The 20,754-nt window shown below is 45.0% G+C and overlaps 1 protein-coding gene across 1 annotated transcript in view; it reads right to left on the bottom strand.

The window, feature by feature from the left end:
- Positions 1-16,331, bottom strand: part of EZR (ezrin) — a 55,792-nt gene extending 39,461 nt beyond the window's left edge. Inside the window, exons 1-2 of the mRNA XM_050786726.1 lie at positions 16,277-16,331; positions 15,082-15,166 (exon numbers count right to left, since the gene is read on the bottom strand). Of these exons, the coding sequence (XP_050642683.1) occupies positions 15,082-15,093 (12 nt within the window). The 5' untranslated portion in view covers positions 15,094-15,166; positions 16,277-16,331. The remainder of the gene's footprint in view (positions 1-15,081; positions 15,167-16,276) is intronic.
- Between the last annotated feature and the right edge of the window lie 4,423 nt (positions 16,332-20,754).

Below are 20,754 nucleotides of genomic sequence, written 5' to 3'. Positions count from 1 at the left end.
CGATCCTCCTGACACCACAGGGACGCAGGAACTCATTTCCCAGTGAAGCCGGAAGCACTTGAAGGTACTTTTTGAGTAACTTAAATGATGAAAACTAACACCACATGCCATTCACAAGTCCTTTTCTAAACTGTTCTCCTTACTGCCTCCTCCACCACCACCATTAGGCTAAACTTAAAATGTCAAGGCTAAATTCTTAATGTGCAGCAGATGTTAACAGGGCAGAGTACTGACACAGAAGTGGAGGCTTGGAATTTTCCAGTAACTGATTTTTCAGGTATCTTTGTTATATTTTTATGTTATATAAATGTATGTTTTCAGTAGACCAATCAGAACAGTGATGAAGTATAACTGGTAGAGTGACTCCAAATGAGTACTCGATACGAGGTATAGGTTATCCTCGTCTGATGACCTTTTTTTAATGGTTAAGGAAACTGAGACCCTCAACTTCTGGTAATCAGCTACCCAAATATCTGTGCTCTTTAACATTACTCCTAAAATAGTATCTTTAAATAGATGCCAACGGTGCTAAGCTTTTGAAAAGTTTGTATTTCCCAATTCCAGGGTAAATATTATGTAACATTTTATATATATATATATAGAGAGAGAGAGAGAGAGAGAAAGAGAGAGAGTGTCCAGATTAATAGCCACCCCATAATTTCAAGAACATGTAATGAAATCTCAAATCCTTCTAAATAGCTCTTTTTGCCTCTGAGAGTAAGCCACTTCCTGCCCCTAGACCCACATCCTGTCAGACCAAGGCTGCTTAACAAACACAAAAAGCGGACAAACCAGTCCCATTTGCACTCATTATAAACAGTGAGAAAATCATGACCTTAGAACTAGAAGGGAACTTTCTGGGCATTCACATTAAAAAGAGGGTCATTTTAAAACCAGGTTGGAAACAGTTCTGTGCTAAGCCCTCCCTACTGTTCACTGCATTTGGGAGGCAGAAAGGAACTGCTTTCCATAGCTCTGACAATGAAATGACTGCTAGTCATGCCCAAGTTCCAAGCCTGCACTGCCAAGTAACAATGATGGCCATTTCCGACCTGCTGATGGCATATGAAAATAATGCTCCTGAGACCTATTAGCCGTTAGTTTTTAAGTCCCTATTTGGTGAGTGTCTCTAAGACCCAACTTCTTCTACACTGGGTATAACATACATTGTGTGTTATCTAACAGGGAAGTAAACTGGAATGCTTAAACAACACTTTCTCCTAGGAAAGGCAAAAGAAATAATCAAAGGATGTTACATTCAGCAAAAGAAACTATTCTTTCTAGAAACACAATCTACATCCTTCTCAACTCCTCACCTCCGGGCAGGCAAAATAAAGAGAAAGTGACCTTGAATAAGAATTTATCTAATAAACTTGTGAAGTCTGAGTCTTGATTGGGTACCATGTGATTTCACTTTCACTAGGTATATTATACATACTTCATCATCAACATGCTTCACTGAAATGTGTAGGTAATTATATACAGAAACTTAAGTTTAGTAACTACTTAGTAAACTTAGTAACTATACACATAAACAAAAGTAAGGGACAAGGACAAGATGGCTTACTATATGCTAGAGTTGGTTTTAATTCTAGGCTCAGAAAACACAGGGAACTAAAGGCCTATAGATTAAACATTACTATTCACCTGGAACGCATGGTTCTCTCTGTAAATTTAGAAGCCTGTGAAGACTTTTTCCTTTCTGATCTGGGCGGTGAGACGCTAAGTCTAGGAAACAATGAGGCAGAGGTGGGTGGATCACGAGGTCAGGCGATCAAGACCATCCTGGCCAACATGGTGAAACCGTCTCTACTAAAAATACAAAAATTAGCTGGGCACGGTGGCGCGTGCCTGCAATCCCAGCTACTCGGGGGGCTGAGGTAGGAGAATCGCTTGAACCAGGGAGTCGGAGGCTGCAGTGGGCCTACAAGGTGCCACTGCACTCCCAGCCTGGTGACAGAGACTCCGTCTCAAAAAAAAAAAAAAAAAAAAAAAAAGTCAAAAAATTTCTTGGCTAACCTGTTGTTTTAGAGGACATATGACATAAACCATACCTAAGTCTTGTGCCATTGCCGAGATAAATTTTTGCCCCTAGTTAAGATCACATGAGCAATATTATGCAACGTTAAAGAACATTTCTCCCATAAAAAACTTCGATTAGACAAGATTTGAACTCACCCCAGTCTTTACTTTTGCCATCTATCAAAATAATTAGCAAGACCAAAATAGCTCCTTTTAAAAATTCCAAACTAAATCAGTAAGCTTACAAAATTTGCTTAAATAAGCAAACCCCACCAAAACTTACTTTTAAAATCACCATTTCTGAAATTATACTAAATTAAAATTGTAAAAAAACCTCTTCAATTTATACTATCAGTATCAACTATGTTACATCTGAAATGGCATAATTTATACATCATTACTTGACTGGAGAAGACATGGTGTACACTTTACAACCCTATCACTCACCCCAACCCCGACCCATGGTTTGCTGTATTTCCTTCCCCCATCCTTGCCCACAGCACCAGTATGTAAATTGATCTCTTAAAATGGCTAAAGCCCTACCCAGTAGATGCTCCTTATTTTGTTCATTTCAATTTTCAAGTCTGAGAAAGTTGCTATTAAGACAATGACCTGTTCCCAGTTGGGTCACAGCACTCTGCCCCATTCCTATGGGCCCCCCAAAATATTGGGAATACAGAATAATAGTGGAAAAAACTGGGAACAAATTGTTCTACGTGTTTCCAAGTCGGCTGCAATTTTCAGTAGAGACCTCCTTTTAAAACATGTGCATGGAGGGTGAGATGGCCCGGGTGGGATTAAATCAGTTACTCATTTGATCCAGAGCACAAAGGTTGCCCCAACAGCAGGAAATGGGGGACCTGCCCTCGCCCTGGGATCCTCCCACCTCAACACTCAGGCACTTCATGATGAGTAAAAGTAAAGCATCTCTCCCTTTCTACCCTATATAACATGCTTTTTAAAAGCAAATATTGTATTATGGAAAGTTGAAAACATTCATAAAAGTAGAGAGAATAACTAGTACCATGATCCTCCATGCTCTCTTTTTTCAGCTTCAACACCATTTTTCTTTCTTCTTCTCTTTCTACCACTTTCACTTTTTTTTTTTTGCTGGCAAATTTTAAGGCCCTCATTATTTCACTTGTAAAAACTTCAGTGTATTGCTCTAAAGCACACACACAAAAAACAAAAACAAAAACAAAAACAAAAAAAAAACCACAATACCACTATCACATCCAACATAACTTAAAACAATTCCTTAATATGTCAAGTTCAGTAAATATTCAATTTTCCTCCATTTCTTTGAAAATGTCTTTTTGCAGTTGATTTTGTTCAAGTTATATAACGCAACTTGTTATCACACTATTTCCACATTACCTTGTTCAACCAGGTTCTAAATAAAAAACCCAGTTTTCTCACCGTATCTCACCGTCTAAATCCATTTAAGAGTCTCACCCAAACAGCAATGGATTATGTAAGCAAATACTTCAACATCCCAGAAGCCAACACCCTAATTATTTAACAGAGGCAATGAAACACACCTTAATGAAAATACTGTACCAACATACACTATATATATGTTTACAAATAAAGTGATTCCAATCTCATATTTATGTGCTAAGCTTTAACCAAATGACCTGTGGTTTAATTTTCTCTTTAAAAACATAACAGGCCGGGCGCAGTGGCTCACGCCTGTAACCCCAGCACTTTGGGAGGCTGAGGTGGGCAGATCACGAGGTCAGGAGATCAAGACCATCCTGGCTAACACAGTAAAACCCCATCTCTACTAAAAAATACAAAAAAATTTAGCCAGGTGTGATGGCGGGCGCCTGTAGTCCCAGCTACTCAGGAGGCGGGGGCAGGAGAATGGCGTGAACCCGAGAGGTGGAGCTTGCAGTGAGCCAAGATCGAGCCACTGCACTCCAGCCTGGGCGACAGAGCAAGACTCTGTCACACACACACAGACACACACACACACACACGCAAACATAACAAGACATATTTTACAAGAAATTTACAGATAAAGTAATGGTGCAACAGGTAAAATACTATCAAAACAATCATTTCCCTGAACCACAGCACCTGAGAAAGGATGGAAGAGTAAGTGGGCTTGGCAAATGATGGACTTATCACCAAACCCTTGCAAAAACAAGTTCTTATAGAAAGACCATCATGGTTCACTGTCCAACCCAAAAGTGATTTACCAGAAAACCAACAAAAACACATCACCGTGGGTTCACTCATAAGTCACTCTGCCCAATGGTTTTAATGCTTCAAAGAGTTAGTAAAGAATAAAAGTTAACTCTACCTCTTGCCAAAGCCTAGGTGAACATTTACAGTTGCACGCTCATCACGCCTTGACAATGTATTAGACATGTCTTTCCCCCTGCAATATAAGCTTCTTGAAAGCAGGTCTTTCTTTCAGGAGGGGCTGAGGAAGGCACGGCTCCCTTTACAACTCCAAACAGAAAGCCCATTTTATTTAGTCAGACCAGCACCTACTTTCTAGAGCATTTTGCCATTGAGGAAAGGTGGGACAATGTGCATTTCAGGCTCAAATACACACTAGCAGGAAATGAGTGCCACCATTCACTGGATGTGACTGTCAACCAAGCAGGTGATAATCCTTTAAAAGCCCCTTTTTGTTCACCAATGTCTCCCCAGCACCTGAAAACCTGGCACAAAGTAGGTGCTCTATTGAAGAAATGAATTTTATGCAGGATGGTTGTACAGGTGTACCTAACATCCATAACTTAAGAAGAATGTGTGTGTGGAGTTCTGAGCTAAGGAATCCTAGTGGCCAACCCTGAAATCAATTCCTTATCTATGAGGAACATCTGAACCCCCAGCCCACAAGCCCTTTGTTTTGGGTTACAGGAAGGCTGCCAGGTGGAGGCTGTTAGGGGGAGCATGTTAAGTAAAAATGCTATGTAAACTGCATGCTTTTTGCAAGCTTTCGGGAAGCAGTTGCTGTTCTGTCCAACCCACTACCACTGGACTATCCCATATGTAAATTTCCAATAAACCTGGGGCTATCCCCACTGAAGTCAATAGGGGTCTAGCAAGACAGCTGTGTTCACGTGGCATCAAAAGGACAAAAAGCAAGGTTACATTTACTTACTACATTATTTCATTGGGCTGCTAAGTTAGAGGAAAAGAATGACCATTATGAGCTAGTAAAGCTTTTAATCAGATTAGAATTTAGTAGGTACAAGTGGAACCACACAGCCCTTACTGACCAGGGCCAGGCACAAGGCCAGGCGCTTCCTGTGTGCCATCTCAGCAGGCATCCCAGGTGGGCATGCAGGATCTTGTTTACAGATGAGGAGGCAAAGGGAGGTGAAAAAACTTGCCCAAGATTACCCACTAGGAGGCAGGTATGTTTACCTATTTGGTCGTCCTCCTTCCCTCTATTTCTCCTACCAATAAATGAGAATTTAAAGTTTGCAATAAAATAATAATGCTAAACAAAAAACAAAACAAAACAAAAAAAACTTAGACCAGGCATAGTGGCTGATGGCTATAATGCCAACACTTTGAGAGACTGAGGCAGGAGGATGGCTTGAGGCCAGGAGTTTGAGACCAGCCTGCACAAAACAGTGTGAAACCTCATCTCTACAGAAATAAAAATAAAAAGATTAGTCAGGTGTGATAGTGAGCGCCTGCAGTCCCCCCAGGAGTTCAAGGCTGTGGTGAGCTATGACTGTACCACTGCACTCACGCCTGAGCAACAGTGCAAGACCACATCTCGAAAACACAAAAGCAACATCAATCCTCTTTCTTTGCTGCCGGAAAAGACAAAAAGCACAAATAAACTAGCACCTGACAGCGTTATAGGTGGAGACTGAGTTCTATGAGTGCAGTAAAGTAGGGCACAGCGCAGACAGAGATGGAGCTGTACTTTAGACAGGGTGTTCTGAATCAGTAATGGACTTATAAAACATCAGCAGTCAGAAATTCACATACAGACTATAGTAGGTCAAAAGCTCATTTTAAACTATCAATGAGGAAAAAAGCAATTTATTTACATACCATTCTCTTTCCAACTCAAATATCAGGTACAAATTGCTTTCTTTTAGCATATGCCAGAAATCTGTCATTACACAATGGCTTAGCAAGTGTGACACAAGATACTGCCACTTTCTCTACACAAAGACCCACCCGAACACCAGCTTTGTTTAAAACATTACCTCGGTACCACTATGCCTCTCCTCAGTGAGTTTCTGAGTCCATGCTCAGAGCCCATGATGCGCTCAATACTGGCTAACAAAACACATTCTGTTCTTTGAGAATAATTTTTTAAAAACAGGAACCAATGGGGTGGATCTGCTTCCAAATATTAGTCCAGCCATAAAATATATACAAGGTTATAATAAATGCTTAACAATAATTATTTTTATGCTAGAAGCAGGAGTTGGCCCATTTGTTTCTCTAAAGAGTCAGTCAGTAAGTATTTTAGGCTTTGAGGGCCTTATTTGGAGTCCGTTGCATATTGTCGTTTTTAAAATCCTTCAAAAATATAAAAACCATTTTTAGCTGGTAGACCAAATAAAAACAGGCCACAGCCAGACTCAGCCCTAAGATGACAGTTTACCTAACCCATCCTAAAGTAAAAACAATTATTTACAATATCTGAAATGACAACTGTCCACACAGGGAGTTTAAAATCGATCTCTCAGGCAAAAATGGAAAACAAAATTAGGTTGCAGAAAAGTGACTTCAAACTTAAAAACATGAGCAAAATCTGATATACTGACAAAATCTGATAATCTGATATGTTTGATCCTCAGGTGATACTGGTTCCTCTCCTATCAAAAAAAAGGTGGGTCATGGTGAGACATTTTTTATTTTGCTTTTAAGGTTTTGTTTTCTCAAGTATATTAGATTAAAAGGATTAATTATTAATGAACTTTTACATTTCCTTTGAAACAGCATTACCATTTACCTGTAAGTGTTAAGAAGGGGTTAATGAATAAAGGAAAACAGAACTGACCACTGCTGACTGGGAAGCCCACATCCCTCCACACTTACCCAAAGGATCTTACCAGCTGGGACGCCCTCCCTGGTTCCCAGGGCACACTTCTCTTCCATGAGGACCTCTATAATGCACTATACTGCACTGTAAATTGTTTACAAATCTGCTTTCACTAGGAGACTGAGAACTCCTTAAAGGCAAAACCAATCTTATTTTTATTGTCCCTGCACCAAGCACATAATGGGATATAATAGCGTTTCAACACATGAAGGTGATACCCACGTGACTGATAAGGGAAGTCCGACTAGAACACACAGAGGATGGACACAAGAGAAAATCAGAGCCCTCCCTTTTACTAAGATAACCCAAACTGTTCATATTGCTTTTTCCCTGAGAAAACCAATGGACAAACTTTACCTTGTTTATAGGAACCCAACGTTTCAGCTAACAGGGTAAGTTTGAAAAACATTTAGGGGGTGGGGAAACAAAAAAGAAACACATAAAGCTTACAGCATTTGAAGATGAGTTGTTTGGATTTCACTGATAAAAGCTTTGTCTCCGCTTATCTTACATAACATTCTTTCCACTTAAAAACTCACTCCCATTTTATGGCTGACGAAATTGAGGTTCTCAGATGCTAAATGGCTTCCCCAAGTACAGGTAAGCAGTAAATTAGCTATGAAATTCTTTTTATAGCTCTTTGTAGTTTCATTTTGAAATAAACTACGTATATTAACTACATCAAGCATTTCAGTCAAAAGTCTGTAAGACGCATTACAGCACAATGGTTTCATTCGGTTCTGAAAACTACCGAAATCTGGAAAAATCTTTTTGTCAACAGGCATGGATGGTAAATATATTAGAAGGAAAATAATGCAACCTTTGGTCTTTTCAACAAACACACATTTAGTGCTGAAATTAAAAACTAATTGGAGTACTTGGGGAGTCTCAACGTAGTTACTACTGAAATAAGGGATAAATTAACATGCATTCACTGACTTTGAAAGCAGACTGAATTTCACTGCTTCAGAATAGAGTTGAAACGTCTAACTACCATTAGAAAGCAGGTATATCAAACCACCCTAAGAATCTCCAAATTGTCAAAGATATATAAAAGTTTAAGTTAAAAAAATTAAAGTTCACTAACAGAGTTTTCCTTTCCCAAACTGTATTTATTAATAACATTATTCAACATTTTTGTTAGAAACCACATTATCAGCCAGGCATGGTGGCTCACACCTTGTAATCTCAACACTTCAGGAGGCCAAGGTGAGAGGATAGCTTGAGCTCAGGAATTTTGAGACTCACCGCCTGGGCCACGCAGTGAGATCTCGTTTCACAAAAAATAAAAAATTAGGTGGGTGTGGTAGTGTGTGCCTGTGGTCCCAGTTACCCAGTAGGTTGAGGTGGAAAGATAGCTTGAGCTGGGGTGGGGGGCGCTGAGGCAGAAGTGAGCTGTGACTGTGCCACTGCCCTCCAGCCTGAGTGACAGAGACCCTGTCTCCCAAAAAAAAAAAAAAAAAAAAAAATCACATTATTTCATTAACAAGAGGCCAGTGTGGAAGGAATAAAAGGAAAAGAGGAACAAGGCATTAATGGGATCTTCTACTTCCCTACCATTTATAGGGAATGTCTAGCCTGTTTTTTTCTCTTTGAAAACAAAGAGCCAAAATGTGAGAGACCACTGGGCACTGCCAAATGAAGCTCTGCTACTGGACTCCCTGAAGAGAGAAACTCAAGTCAGAAGGATATTATGCTGAATTGCCTGCCCAAGTACAGGTAAGCAGTAAATTAGCTACGAAATTCTTATTTTTATGGCTCTTTTTCACAAAGAGTCATCCTAACCCCTGTTCGAGTCCCAAATACCAATAACAGCACTCCTGGCATTTCAGCCTGACTTTAAGAAGGCGGCTGGGCATCAGTGACTGCTTTCGCCCGAGTGGGTGCTCTGAAATCACACTGGGCTTGATTGGGGTGCAGGAGAAAGGAATATATAATAACTGCCCTTTTCCTACTGAATTAGCAATACCATCTGGAGAGCTTATTTAAAACATAAGCACCCAGCCTGCACCTCATCCTAGAGATGGAAGTCTTATTAGTTCTTCAAGGGACCCAGGAATCAACAGTCTCCAGACAATAGTGTACACAAAATTTTGAGAACACTGCACCAAATTAACCCTTCCTCTTAACTTTAGGTATGTACAGTGTGTACGTATACTTAGGGAAAACATAAAAAGCTACTGAATTATTTGGATTTTAAAATAACGCAGTTTAAGAAGTGTGGTACTTTAATATTTTGGGGGGCAGTGGTTATAATAATGAAAGAATGCAAAGACTTTTTTCATCAACCATTGTCACAAATGTATTAACATGTACAACAAATCCAGACTCCCCGCCTTCCCCCACACCTGGTCCTTCTCCAGGACTATTTATCTCAGCGATGGCACCACCACACATCCACTTGCGAAAGCCAGAAACCCGAAGTCAGCCTTGACACCACCCTTGGCCCTGCATATCCAACCCATCACCTGGTGCTATCAATTCTATCTCCCAAAGAACCCCCAAATGCATCCACTTCTGTTCCCACCACCACCACCTTGGTCCAAGCTATGAGCTCCTTCAATGGGCTACCATAACTACCCTTGCTGTCTCCTGCCTCCTGTGATTTTCCTATTACAGATCACAGTCAACTTTTCAAAAGGCAAATCTGATTATGTCACCTCCCGGTCAAAACCCCAAGTTAAACTAAAAAATGCCCAAGGATGGCTTACGAGGCATGGCCTGACCTGTCTTCCTCTCTAGCCACGTTGGGCTTCATGTGGAACCCCAAACTCACACTACTTCCTCCCACCACAGGGCCTTTGCACAAGTTGTTACCTCTGCCCGGGGAGGTCGGTCACCTCCTCAGGGATGCCTTCCTGACTTTCCCTATTTGCACCCCCACCAGCACACACACCTCATCTACTCTCAGGCCTCACGTACCCTCTTCAGGAATACTCTCTGGAGCTGCAGTTTTACATTTACTCTGGGATTGCTGTCTGTCCCCCAAACCAGACTATAAACCCGCTGACAGGGACTATGTCTGTGAACATCCAAATACATTCGTTGTGCCTTACAGTGTGATCATGGCAAATCACTCATCCTACCACCACTTCTCACTGCCACATGGCAAAATGTTAGCTACCCTAATTCACTACTGCCCCTCCTGGAGGAGGAGGGGTGGAAACAGATGCCACGTGTCCTCCTCAGTTGCAGAGGGGTGGGGGTGGGGGGTACAGTCAGTAAATTGTCCCTGTTAAAATATTTAATAGAAAAGGCATGGCCGGGTGTGGTGGCTCAAGCCTGTAATCCCAGCACTTTGGGAGGCCGAGACAGGCGGATCACAAGGTCAGGAGATCGAGACCATCCTGGCTAACACGGTGAAACCCCGTCTCTACTAAAAAATACAAAAAACTAGCCAGGCGAGGTGGCGGGCACCTGTAGTCCCAGCTACACGGGAGGCTGAGGCAGGAGAACGGCGTAAACCTGGGAGGCAGAGCTTGCAGTGAGCTGAGATTCGGCCACTGCACTCCAGCCCGGGCGACAGAGCAAGACTCCGTCTCAAAAAAACAAACAAACAAAAAGGCTATGTATTCCCAAAGAAGTAAGGTAATCTCAGAAATTACCTTAAAATTTTGGCACAGTAGAAATGTGAACACGCTTTCAGAGTTTTCCTAATGAAAGGTAAACCTGCTTTTATATTAGAAATGTCTATAAGAACACTTCGGAAATGAACAGGTAAGATGTGTTGGAGTCACTTAAAAGCAGTTCAGCTCTATGGTTCTCATGACAGCTTAAAGAGATCTCGGCCCTGAACACAACACCCTTTTCCTTCCTGAGCTTAACTACAGTGGTTTTCCTTGCTCACTCCCCATGCTTTCTTTCCATTGGGCAGAAGAAAGCAAGTGTGAGAGTAAGGCGCTCTGCAGTCACCCTAACACGAAGGGGCGGGCAGAGAGGACGCTCCCGGGACCAAGGATCTGAACACCAACTCCTACACCTCTCCCCAGATGGGGCAGACCCACAAGGCCACACAGCACACCATGTCCTGGGGACTGGCCTGAACAGAGGCCAAGGCTCCCTCTGGGACCCCAAATCACCCTCCTTGGACGTCAGCCAGTCACACATGAATAGAGTCCCCTAAGCAGCTGTGGGAAAAGCAAAACCAGACAATAGACCACAGCTGTTCCTGTGGAGTGCTGCCACGCGCACCCCCCAGTCCTCAAGCAAGATTCAGCTGAAGTGTTACTTCTCAATATAGTCTGCCGATTTCCCCATCAGATGATTTTCCTCTCGACTGTGTCACGCGTTACCTAGGCTCCTTCCCAGTCTGACAGCACTCAGCAGGTTTTCAATTTCAGCGTTTACCTGCATCTTGGCCCAGGTACCAGACACTAAGCTTCCAGAGGACAAGGTCTGTCTCGCCCTCTGTGCAGGTCACCCTGCTTGCTGATGAACAAACACTCAAGTCTTTTTTTTTTTTCTTTTTTTTGAGATGGAGTCTCGCTTCGTCACCAGGCTGGAGTGCAATGGCACAATCTCGGCTGACTGCAATCTTCACCTCCCGGGTTCAAGTGATTCTCTTGCCTCGGCCTCCAAAGTAGCTGGGACTACAGGTGCCCGCCACCATGCCCGGCTAATTTTTGTAGTTTTAGTAGAGACATTTAGTTTCACCATGTTGACCAGGATAGTCTTAATCTCTTGACCTTGTGATCCGCCCACCTCGGCCTCCCAAAGAGCTGGGATTACAGGCATGAGCCACTGTGCACGGCCTCAGTCTTTTAAGTAAGTGTTGCTTTTGGGAAATAGTATTAGGAGAAAACACAGCAAATAAATATTTTCAGTTATACTGTTTTATGCATAAAGTCATCCACTCACTCAGTTCAGACAAATCAATCAAAAATACTTTGCCTGTTGAATTCAAGGGTTAACAGTTGCAGTGAATCAGGTGGAAGGCCAAGTACTCAGAGGTATCCATCCTTTAAGTGTGGTTGCCCCTTAATCCAGTTGTTAAACATTAAGCCCAACAAAACCACCTAACATTCTTTGCTAACATTCTTAACTTGAGCTTGAATAATTAGAATCAATAAACCTTTGTTTAAAAGACACATCCATAGAGCTGTTGGTGGATGTTTCATTTTAACATTTACTCAGGCAGCAAAAAAACCCCAAACCAAACCAAAACTAACTGGATCCTCTCTAGCAGCCTTACGAAGTGTCATATTCAAGTATGTGCAACCTACTATGCTCTTATCAGTGATTTGTGGGATGGCTCTAATATAATTTACACACAGAAAGGCTTACTGTGTTTAATTTATCTCTAAGACCCTCCTCTGCCAAAGAAGGGGAAGGGAGAAATTTCCCATGGCAGACAGGTATGGCTGAACTAAATGGAAGCCTCTCAAAAAAGGTTTGTGTTTGTTTTCAGACAACATCTCACTCTGCTGCCCAGGCTGGAATGGAGTGGCTTGATCTCAGTTCACTGCAGCCTTGACCTCCGGGGCTCAAGCAATCCTCCCACTTCAGCCTCCACCCCCAATAGCTCAGTCAGAGTGCAGGCCACCACACCCAACTAATTTTTCTATTTTTTTGTAGAAACAGAGTCTGTGTTGGCCAGGCGAGTCTTGAACTGCTGGGCTCATGTGATCTGCCTGCCTCAGCCTCCCAAAGTGCTGGGATTACAGGCTCATGCCTGTCATCAGGCCACCTTGCCTGGCCTCAAAAAAGGTTTGAAAATTCTAATTGTAGATATTATACAAAATACAGTCTTTCAAAGAGTAACTCTAGCTCTAATACACAAGGTGATGGCTACTGTCTTTCCTTAACTGTTTCACAACTATCTTCACTTTGTCAAATGTCAGAAACATCTTTTAAGTTCTGATCTATCATAAAACACCTTTAAAACAAAACAAAATGAAAATATACCTGCCACAAGAAATAAGAGAGAAGGGAGTTCTGACAATGCAACATGGATAACCTTGAAGACATTATGCTACGGGAAATGAGACTACCATAAAAGGACAAATGCTATCACAATTCCACCTATATGAGGTATCTAGAGTTGTGGAATTCACAGAGACAGAAAGTAGAATGGTGGTTGCCAAGGGCTGGTGGTGGGGATGGGGAGGGAGAGTTTAATGGGTAGAGTTTCAATCTGGGAAGATAAAGTTCTGGAGATAGACCTTGGTGATGGCGATGTAACAATGTAAATGTACTTAATACCTTTGAAATGTAAACCTAAAAGTAAGAGGATAAATTGTATATTTTACCAAGATACAAAAAAGAAACCAGAAAAATAAATTACCATTCATTATGAGAAAGAAAAGTAGTGACTGAGAACAGGTTAACTTTTTCCTGAGTGCTATCTTAGCTGAGCTCTGCATCTCTTCTTTTAGTGAAATAAAGAAAACCACACCCAGAAGGGTAATCTTGACCACTCCTCTGCATACCCTTGCACTCAGCTCTGCCTAAGTAAGGGGTTGTACTTAGGTCAGTTTCATACCACATGCACTGTCAAGCCTGGATGTCCCGTGTCACTTTTAAGTTTGAATTAAAAAGAAAAATTTTGTATAGAAAATACTCTGCACCGCAAATAAATCTTAATGTAACTTAGGCAAAAATGATATTGGCTTCTGAATCTATTGGCATATTAATATTCTCTAACCTAACAGCAAAATTAATACCTCTAACAAACATCTTCTTAGAGAACATAAAATTTAACAGTAGAAAAAGCACCAAGGCCGGGTGTGGTGGCTCACGCCTATAATCCTAGCATTTTGGGAGGTCGAGGTGGGCGGATCACCTGAGGTCGGGAGTTTGAGACCAACCTGGCCAACATGGTGAAACACCCTCTCTACAAAAATACACAATTTAGCTGGGCATGGTGGCACATGCCTGTAATCCCAGCTACTCGGGAGGCTGAGGCAGGAGATTCGCCTGAACCCAACAGGCAGAGGTTGCAGTGAGCTGAGATCAGGCCACTGCACTCCAGCCCGGGCGACAGAGGGAGACTCTGCTCCCCACCACCTACCTCCCCCAACAAAAAAAAAAAAAAAAAAAAAAAAAAAAGGCACACAAGCATTGATTACAGAACCAACTTGTTTGAAAAACCAGGAAAAAAATCCGGATGTATCTGTAATCCCAGTTTGTAATGAACCCTGTTATTTTGTCCACTGTGATTCAAAACTCAAAAAATGTTAAACCTTCTCCCGAATGTCTAGTCACTAGTTCCCCAGCGTTAAAAGCAGGTAGAATACATACAACTTTCTAAGAAGTGTCAGTCCCAGAGAACCTGCCTTTTGCCTACATCCCCCGGCCTAGCCAGCAATCTCAACACAATCAGATTCAAGGAGACAGAGGCGCAGGCACAGCCCTTTCATCAGTTGACCAGGAGTGCTCGGCCCAGCGTGCCAAGAGCCGCTCATCAAACTCCGCCGACTGCCTGCATCTACAATTCAAGTCCATGGCTAACCTTCTGTTAGAGACAGAAATTCTGCTGCAGCCAGTAAGTTTCCTGGTGAACAGGGCACCGCTTCATGGGCCTCGTAGGAAGCGAAGCTGAACGGCAACTTCCGAAAGCCAGTCTCCTCTCCCAAACGCCCTTTAAATCTCCCCAGTTGGATCTTGGGCGCCTGTGGTTTCGGACCCTTAGGAACTCTGAGAGCTGGTGTGTGTGGTCGGACGCCATTTGAGTCTCCCTGTGATTTGGACTTTTTAAGAAAATTCGAAGTTGCATTACCATACCCTTTAAAAACAGACGGAAGCAGTGTAAAAGGGCCTCTAGTTTTTAGAAAAGATCGTAACTACTGGGGAGGGGGCTCACAAAGAAAAAGACTGCAGAGAAAAGCATCAAAATGGTGTTTTCCTAACGCTCCACAAAAGGGCCAACAAGTAACAAAGAGCGGCGACAACCCCCTATTCCTGTCCTCTTCTGCGTGTGAGAAAAGCCTTCTTCCACCAGGAACAGCCCCAACACCTCGTGCAGGTGCCTCCCCTCGCCAATGAAGCCTCCCCCGTCCGCCCGTCCCAGAAACTGGGCAACTTACTGGTTTCGGCATTTTCGGTTCCTGTTGAGTATCCTCGATCCCCGGAAACACGACTCTCCAGCAGCAGCGGAGACGCTGTCTCAACCTGGAGTCAAAGCAGAGCCCTTAGAGCGCCGGTCGGCCCTGCCTCGTCCTCCTGCCGCGCCCGACACTCCGCGCCCGCCGCGCGCCGCCGCTTAAGAACCGGCCAGCTCGGGCCGGGGTGAGTCAGCGCCCCGCCCAGCACTGCGGGCACGGGGAGGGGGCGCGGCCGGGCGGGGCCCCCGGCGAGGAGGGGCTTGAGCGCGGGGGCGCGCGCCCAAGGGGCAGCCGGCGGGCACTCGAGGTGCCCCCAGTTGGGGGGGTCCGGAGAGAGGGGGTGCGCACCCGGGGACCCCCAGCATTAAGGGGCTGGTGGGGGACGCGGGTCCGGGAGAGATAGGGCAGGGGGAACACTCGGCGGAGAGGGTCGGGGGGAGAGGGCACGGGCCCCGGGGAACACTCGGCGGGGAGGGTTGGGGGAAAGAGCGCCGACCGGGCGGGAAGGGGTCTGGGGGGCACTCCAGGTGCACCTGGCTGAGAGAAGTGGAGAAGAGAGGGCGCGGGGCCCGGGGTACCCGGCGGGGAAAGGCCCGGGAAGACGGAGCGCGGGCCTGGGGGAGAGAGGGCGATGGGCAGGGGGAATCACCTAGGAGAAAGGAGTCCTGGGAGCGCCGGCGCGAGCCTTCGGGGCACTCGGCAGGGAGGGGTCAGGGGAGAGGGGGCGCATGGCCGGGGGGCACTCGGCGGGGAGGGGTCCGTGGAGAGAGGGCGCGGGCTCGGGGTCAGCCGAGGAACTTCCCAGGGCTGCCAGGAAGCCCGTGAGGAGCCGAGCACTCGGCAAGTTTCACTTTGTGTAGCAACCGTTGCCCCGCGGCTGCAATCGCAACCGTCACGCCTTTGAGAAACTCTTTCAAAAACTGCAACCGCCCGGGAGCCGCCAAGGGACGGCGCCCAGGCACCCAGGCTCCGCGTTTCCTTCGGGAGAGGGGACCTGGTGCCGAGGGGAAGGTCGCGGGGCCGCTGGCCGGCTCAGCTCCACTGCCCCGCGAGTGCCGGGCAGAGACCCGCGCCGCGCCCCCCAGGCTGCCCGCCGTACCTGCATCCGAGCTCCCGCCGCCCACCCGGTCCCTCCGTCAGGAACCCCCGCCCCGACCCCCGCCGCCGTACGCCTCACCCGACGCCTGCAGAGCTCCGAGTGCTCCCCGCCGCCCTGGCGTCCGCCGAGTGCGCTGGCTGCCCGCGCTCCCAAGAGCCCTGGCGGGGCGGGTCCCGGGACCACGCCCCTTCCCGCCCAGCTCCCGACCTGTGAGGTGCGCCCCCCGCAAGATGGCGGCGGCCGGGACTCGGGCTCGGAGGCGAATTTGGCGGAAGTACGCGCTACTCCCAGTGCAGATGCAAGTGGGGAGGCTGTTTGTCCCACGGCGGGCAGGGGGAAGTCAGGAAAACGTAAATAAATCTGGAGGGGCGGACGGCCCGGGGGAATTGCTGGGCCGCTTGGGGCTGGGACCGGGGGCCCTTTCCGATACCCCGGCCCTGGGGCGGCTGCACCTGGCCCCAAGTCTCGGTGCACGTGGCCGGCCCAGCCGCTGTCTTCCGAAGCTCTGGTTAAGCGGCACTTTGTGGCCTCTTTTGACGTGACTAGCAAAAAACTCCATGGGATTTCTCTGAAATTCTAGGAATTAAGTTTTTTTGTTTGTTTTTTGCTAATGGTTCTCAACAAATTTTTAAGACACACAAAACACGTGCTTTGGGGGCCGGTAGAATTTGTTGCGGGAGACCTCACTCTAGAAGGGGTTCTCAACGTCTGGCTTCCAGACGAGCAGCAACAGCATTCACTGGGAACTTGCAGAAGTGGAAATTAGGTGTTGCTCAGCCTTAGGATTCAGAAACTCTAGGACTGGGCCCAGCAATCAGTGTATTACGAGCCCTTCAGGTGATTGTGATGTTGGCTAAAGGTTGAAACCAGAGAGCTTCTCCAGAATTCATCTCCTGGGTTTACTGCTCCCTTTCTGCTTTTAGTTTTCTCGTCTGTAAAGTGGCATAATTATGGCACCTGTATCAGAGGGTTGTAATGGGGATAATGAGTTAGTACATATAAGATGCCTGGAACAGTACCTGACAGTAAGCACTTAAATCTATCCTGGTAGAGAAACTAGTGACTTTGGGTGAAGTTCCAAACTCTGTATCCCAGTTTGTTGAATGAACATACTAGTAGCCCCTCCTACATACACTTGTAAGGATTAAATGAGATTGTGCATGCAGAGTGCTTAAGTTGTGCTAGCATCATAGTAATTGATGCTTAACCTGCCTTCCTAGTGCCACACTGCTGTTTGGGCAACCCTTGTCAGGGCCTGTAATCTCCCACTTGCAGGTCCAGGGCATTTCAGAGGTCAGAGAGAGGAGGGAGGCCTCTTCTGAGACTTTGACCTCTATTCAGGTAAGTGTATTCCCTCTGAAAGACTGAATTTCTTTCCTTTCCTTTCCTTTTTTTTTTAGACGGAGTTTCACTCTTGTTGCCCAGGCTGGAGTGCAATGGCGCAATCTCGGCTCACTGCAACCTCTGTCTCCCAGGTTCAAGCAATTCTCCTGCCTCAGCCTCTCCAATAGCTGGGATTACAGACACCCGCCACCACGTCCAGCTAATTTTTTGTATTTTTAGTAGAGATGGAGTTTCACCGTGTTGGCCAGGCTGGTTTTGAACTCCTGACTTCAGGTGATCCGCTCACCTCGGCCTCCCAAAGTGCTAGAATTACAGGTGTGAGCCACCGCGCCTGGCCTGAATTTCTTTTTTATTAAAATGAAGATATAGGCCGGGCACAGTGGCTCACGCCTGTAATCCCAGAACTTTGGGAGGCTGAGGCAGGTGGAACACCTGAGGTCGGGAGTTCAAGACCAGCCTGACCAACATGGAGAAACCCCATCTCTACTAAAAATACAGAATTAGCTGGGCTTGGTGGTGCACACCTGTAGTCCCAGCTACTGGGGAGGCTGAGGCAGGAGAATTGCTTGAACCTGGAAGGTGGAGGTTGCGGTAAGCCGAGATGGTGCTATTGCACTCCAGCCTGGGCAACAAGAACAAAACTCCGTCTCAAAAATAAATAAATAAATAAAATGAAGATATAATGGTAACTGCAGTAGAAAGGAAACTATGAAAGATATTTAAATTACCTGTACTGATAATGTTTCCAATTGGACATCAGTACCTCTACCGCCTTATCATTGCCTAGAGCCTGGTTAGCCAATTTGGGTTCCTAACTCTGATAATAGAATATGCCTCTAATCTAATTTTTATCTCACTCCGTTTGAAGTATACTGTCTTATAAATTGAATATTTGAAATAGCCGTGCCCCAAGACCTTGAAGAGCATTTCTGAACTTTACCCTTTAGGGGAATGCTGAAAAATGAAGTGGCCTGTGGCAGTGTGGTAAAAATGAAATGGCCGGGTGCGATGACTCAAGCCTGTAATCCCAGCACTTTGGGAGGCTGAGGCGAGCGAATCACCTGAGGTCAGGAGTTCGAGACAGCCTGGCCAACGTGGGGAAACCCCATCTCTACTAAAAATACAAAAAGTTAGCTGGGCATGGTAGCACATGCCTGTAACCCCAGCTACTTGGGAGCCTGAGGCAGGAGAATCGCTTGAAACCAACCGGGAGGTGGAGGTTGTGGTGAGCTGAGATCGCACCATTGCACTCCAACCTGGACAACAAGAGCGAAACTCCGTCTCAAAAAATAAATAAAATAAAATAAAAATGAAACGATGGCAGGTTTTTGAGGCAAACAGAACTAAGTCTGAATTCTGCTTCCTGTACTTCCAACATGGTTAGTTTGGGCAAGTCTGTCAACCTGACTCAGCATCCGTCTCTTCATCTGTAAAACGGAAATGATAATATGTATTTCATGGTATTCTTGTGTCACTGAGTCGTATCATATGAGCATTTAACTCACCCAACTTATATGTACAATCAGCCCTCTGTATTTGTGGGTTCTGCATTCATGGAATCAGCCAACGTTGGATGGAAAAGATTTGGAAAAAAAAAAAAAAAATTAAAATACTAATAAAAATCCAATACAGAATATAGTATAACAAGTAGTAACATTATATGACATAGGTAATCTGGAGATGATTTAAGATATGCAGGAGGATTTTGTACGTTATATGCAAATACTATACCGTTTTTTGTCAGGAACTTGGTCATTGGAGAATTTTGGCATCCTCAGAGGTCTTGAAACCAATCTGTGGATACAGAGGGATGCTATATAATTTTTCTTAAGTTAAAATAGTATAAAGTCATATTTGTACATGCATTCCTTATCATTACTGTAAGCATGACACATTGCATTTACATGTTACTATACTGTTCTGCCCACCAAGGAAACACCTACAGTGTATCTTACGGATGTTTTCAGATTTTCTAAGGGTAATTTATTTTCATTAGGGTTTAGAACCTAAACCCCTGCCCCCCAGCACACACAGAAGACTCAACTCCAGCTGTGTTGAAACTTGAATATGCATTAGAATCACTCTTAGTGCCCTTCTCCAGGAATGATGGCTCACTAAGTCTCAGGCAGCTCCTAGGAATCTATATCTTTAACAAGTCCCCACGTTATTTTGATGTACACCATAATTTGAGAACAACTGACTTAGGATGTGGCAGGACCTTGACACATGTTTTGCTTGCCTGTCCTTTCAGCCCTCATTTGTGAAGCTGTTCCCTGTGTTTGAAAGTCATCCTTTTGTTAATATATGATACTCAATGCCTTAGAAGGAAGTGAGGAAACATTGGAGCCAGGACTATGTTGTTAGTCTAGGTATTTACCTTGAATGACCCTTCACTGCCAGGTTTCCATTATTCAGTTTTTCAGCTCGAGAAGGGTAATCATAAGTCTGCCTCTTGAACTTGGTGAAGGGCTGTTGGTAACTTCCTGGGAGTTCTTCAGACAAGGTTAAAGTAAAGTGAGGAAGGACAGCCCTCCTGGAAGCTCGGAACAGTGTCACGGACTGGAACCGTTGTATCCAGAACAGTCACATCCACTGATAGGCGGGCTTTCTATCAAATCACCTTGGAGCCTATCTCCATACTGGTGCCGGGTTAATCTCAACCAGTAACGAAAAAGTGACTAAAGCTCTATCTAGTTCTAGTCACTTCAAAACAACAGTCAGTAGGCAATGGGGAAATATATAAAGAGTACTCTTGGCAAAACAAGGATTGGGGTTATTTTCCACCCTTAATAACCTTGGGGGAAAATGCAAGACAGTAACTAAATCTGGAGGACAGGGTGATGACACAGTGAGAGAAGCATGGAGGTTTTCCACTGCCTTGGTAATACTTGACTAAGGTGCCTGGTAGTCCACGGGTTTGCTTTATAGCCTCCTTGCTACCTCTTTATTGGTCTGAAATTTTTATTTTATTTTTGAGACAGGATCTCGCTCTGTTACCCAGGCTGGAGTGCAGTGGCATGATCTCCGCTCACTGCAACCTCAGGAGATCCCCCCATCTCACCCAAGTAGCTGGGACTATAGGCGACGCCACCACACTGGGCTAGTTTTTGTATTTTTTGTGGGGAGGGGGTTTTACCGTGTTACCCAGACTGGTCTCGAACTCATCAGGTAATCCACCCACCTCAGCCTCCCAAAGTGCTGGAATTTCAGGT

Source organism: Macaca thibetana, chromosome 4 (genome assembly GCF_024542745.1).
Source record: "Macaca thibetana thibetana isolate TM-01 chromosome 4, ASM2454274v1, whole genome shotgun sequence".
In the NCBI taxonomy this organism is placed as follows: domain Eukaryota; kingdom Metazoa; phylum Chordata; class Mammalia; order Primates; family Cercopithecidae; genus Macaca; species Macaca thibetana.
Note: the sequence above shows the minus strand (reverse complement) of the source record. Positions and strands in the feature narration are given on the sequence as shown.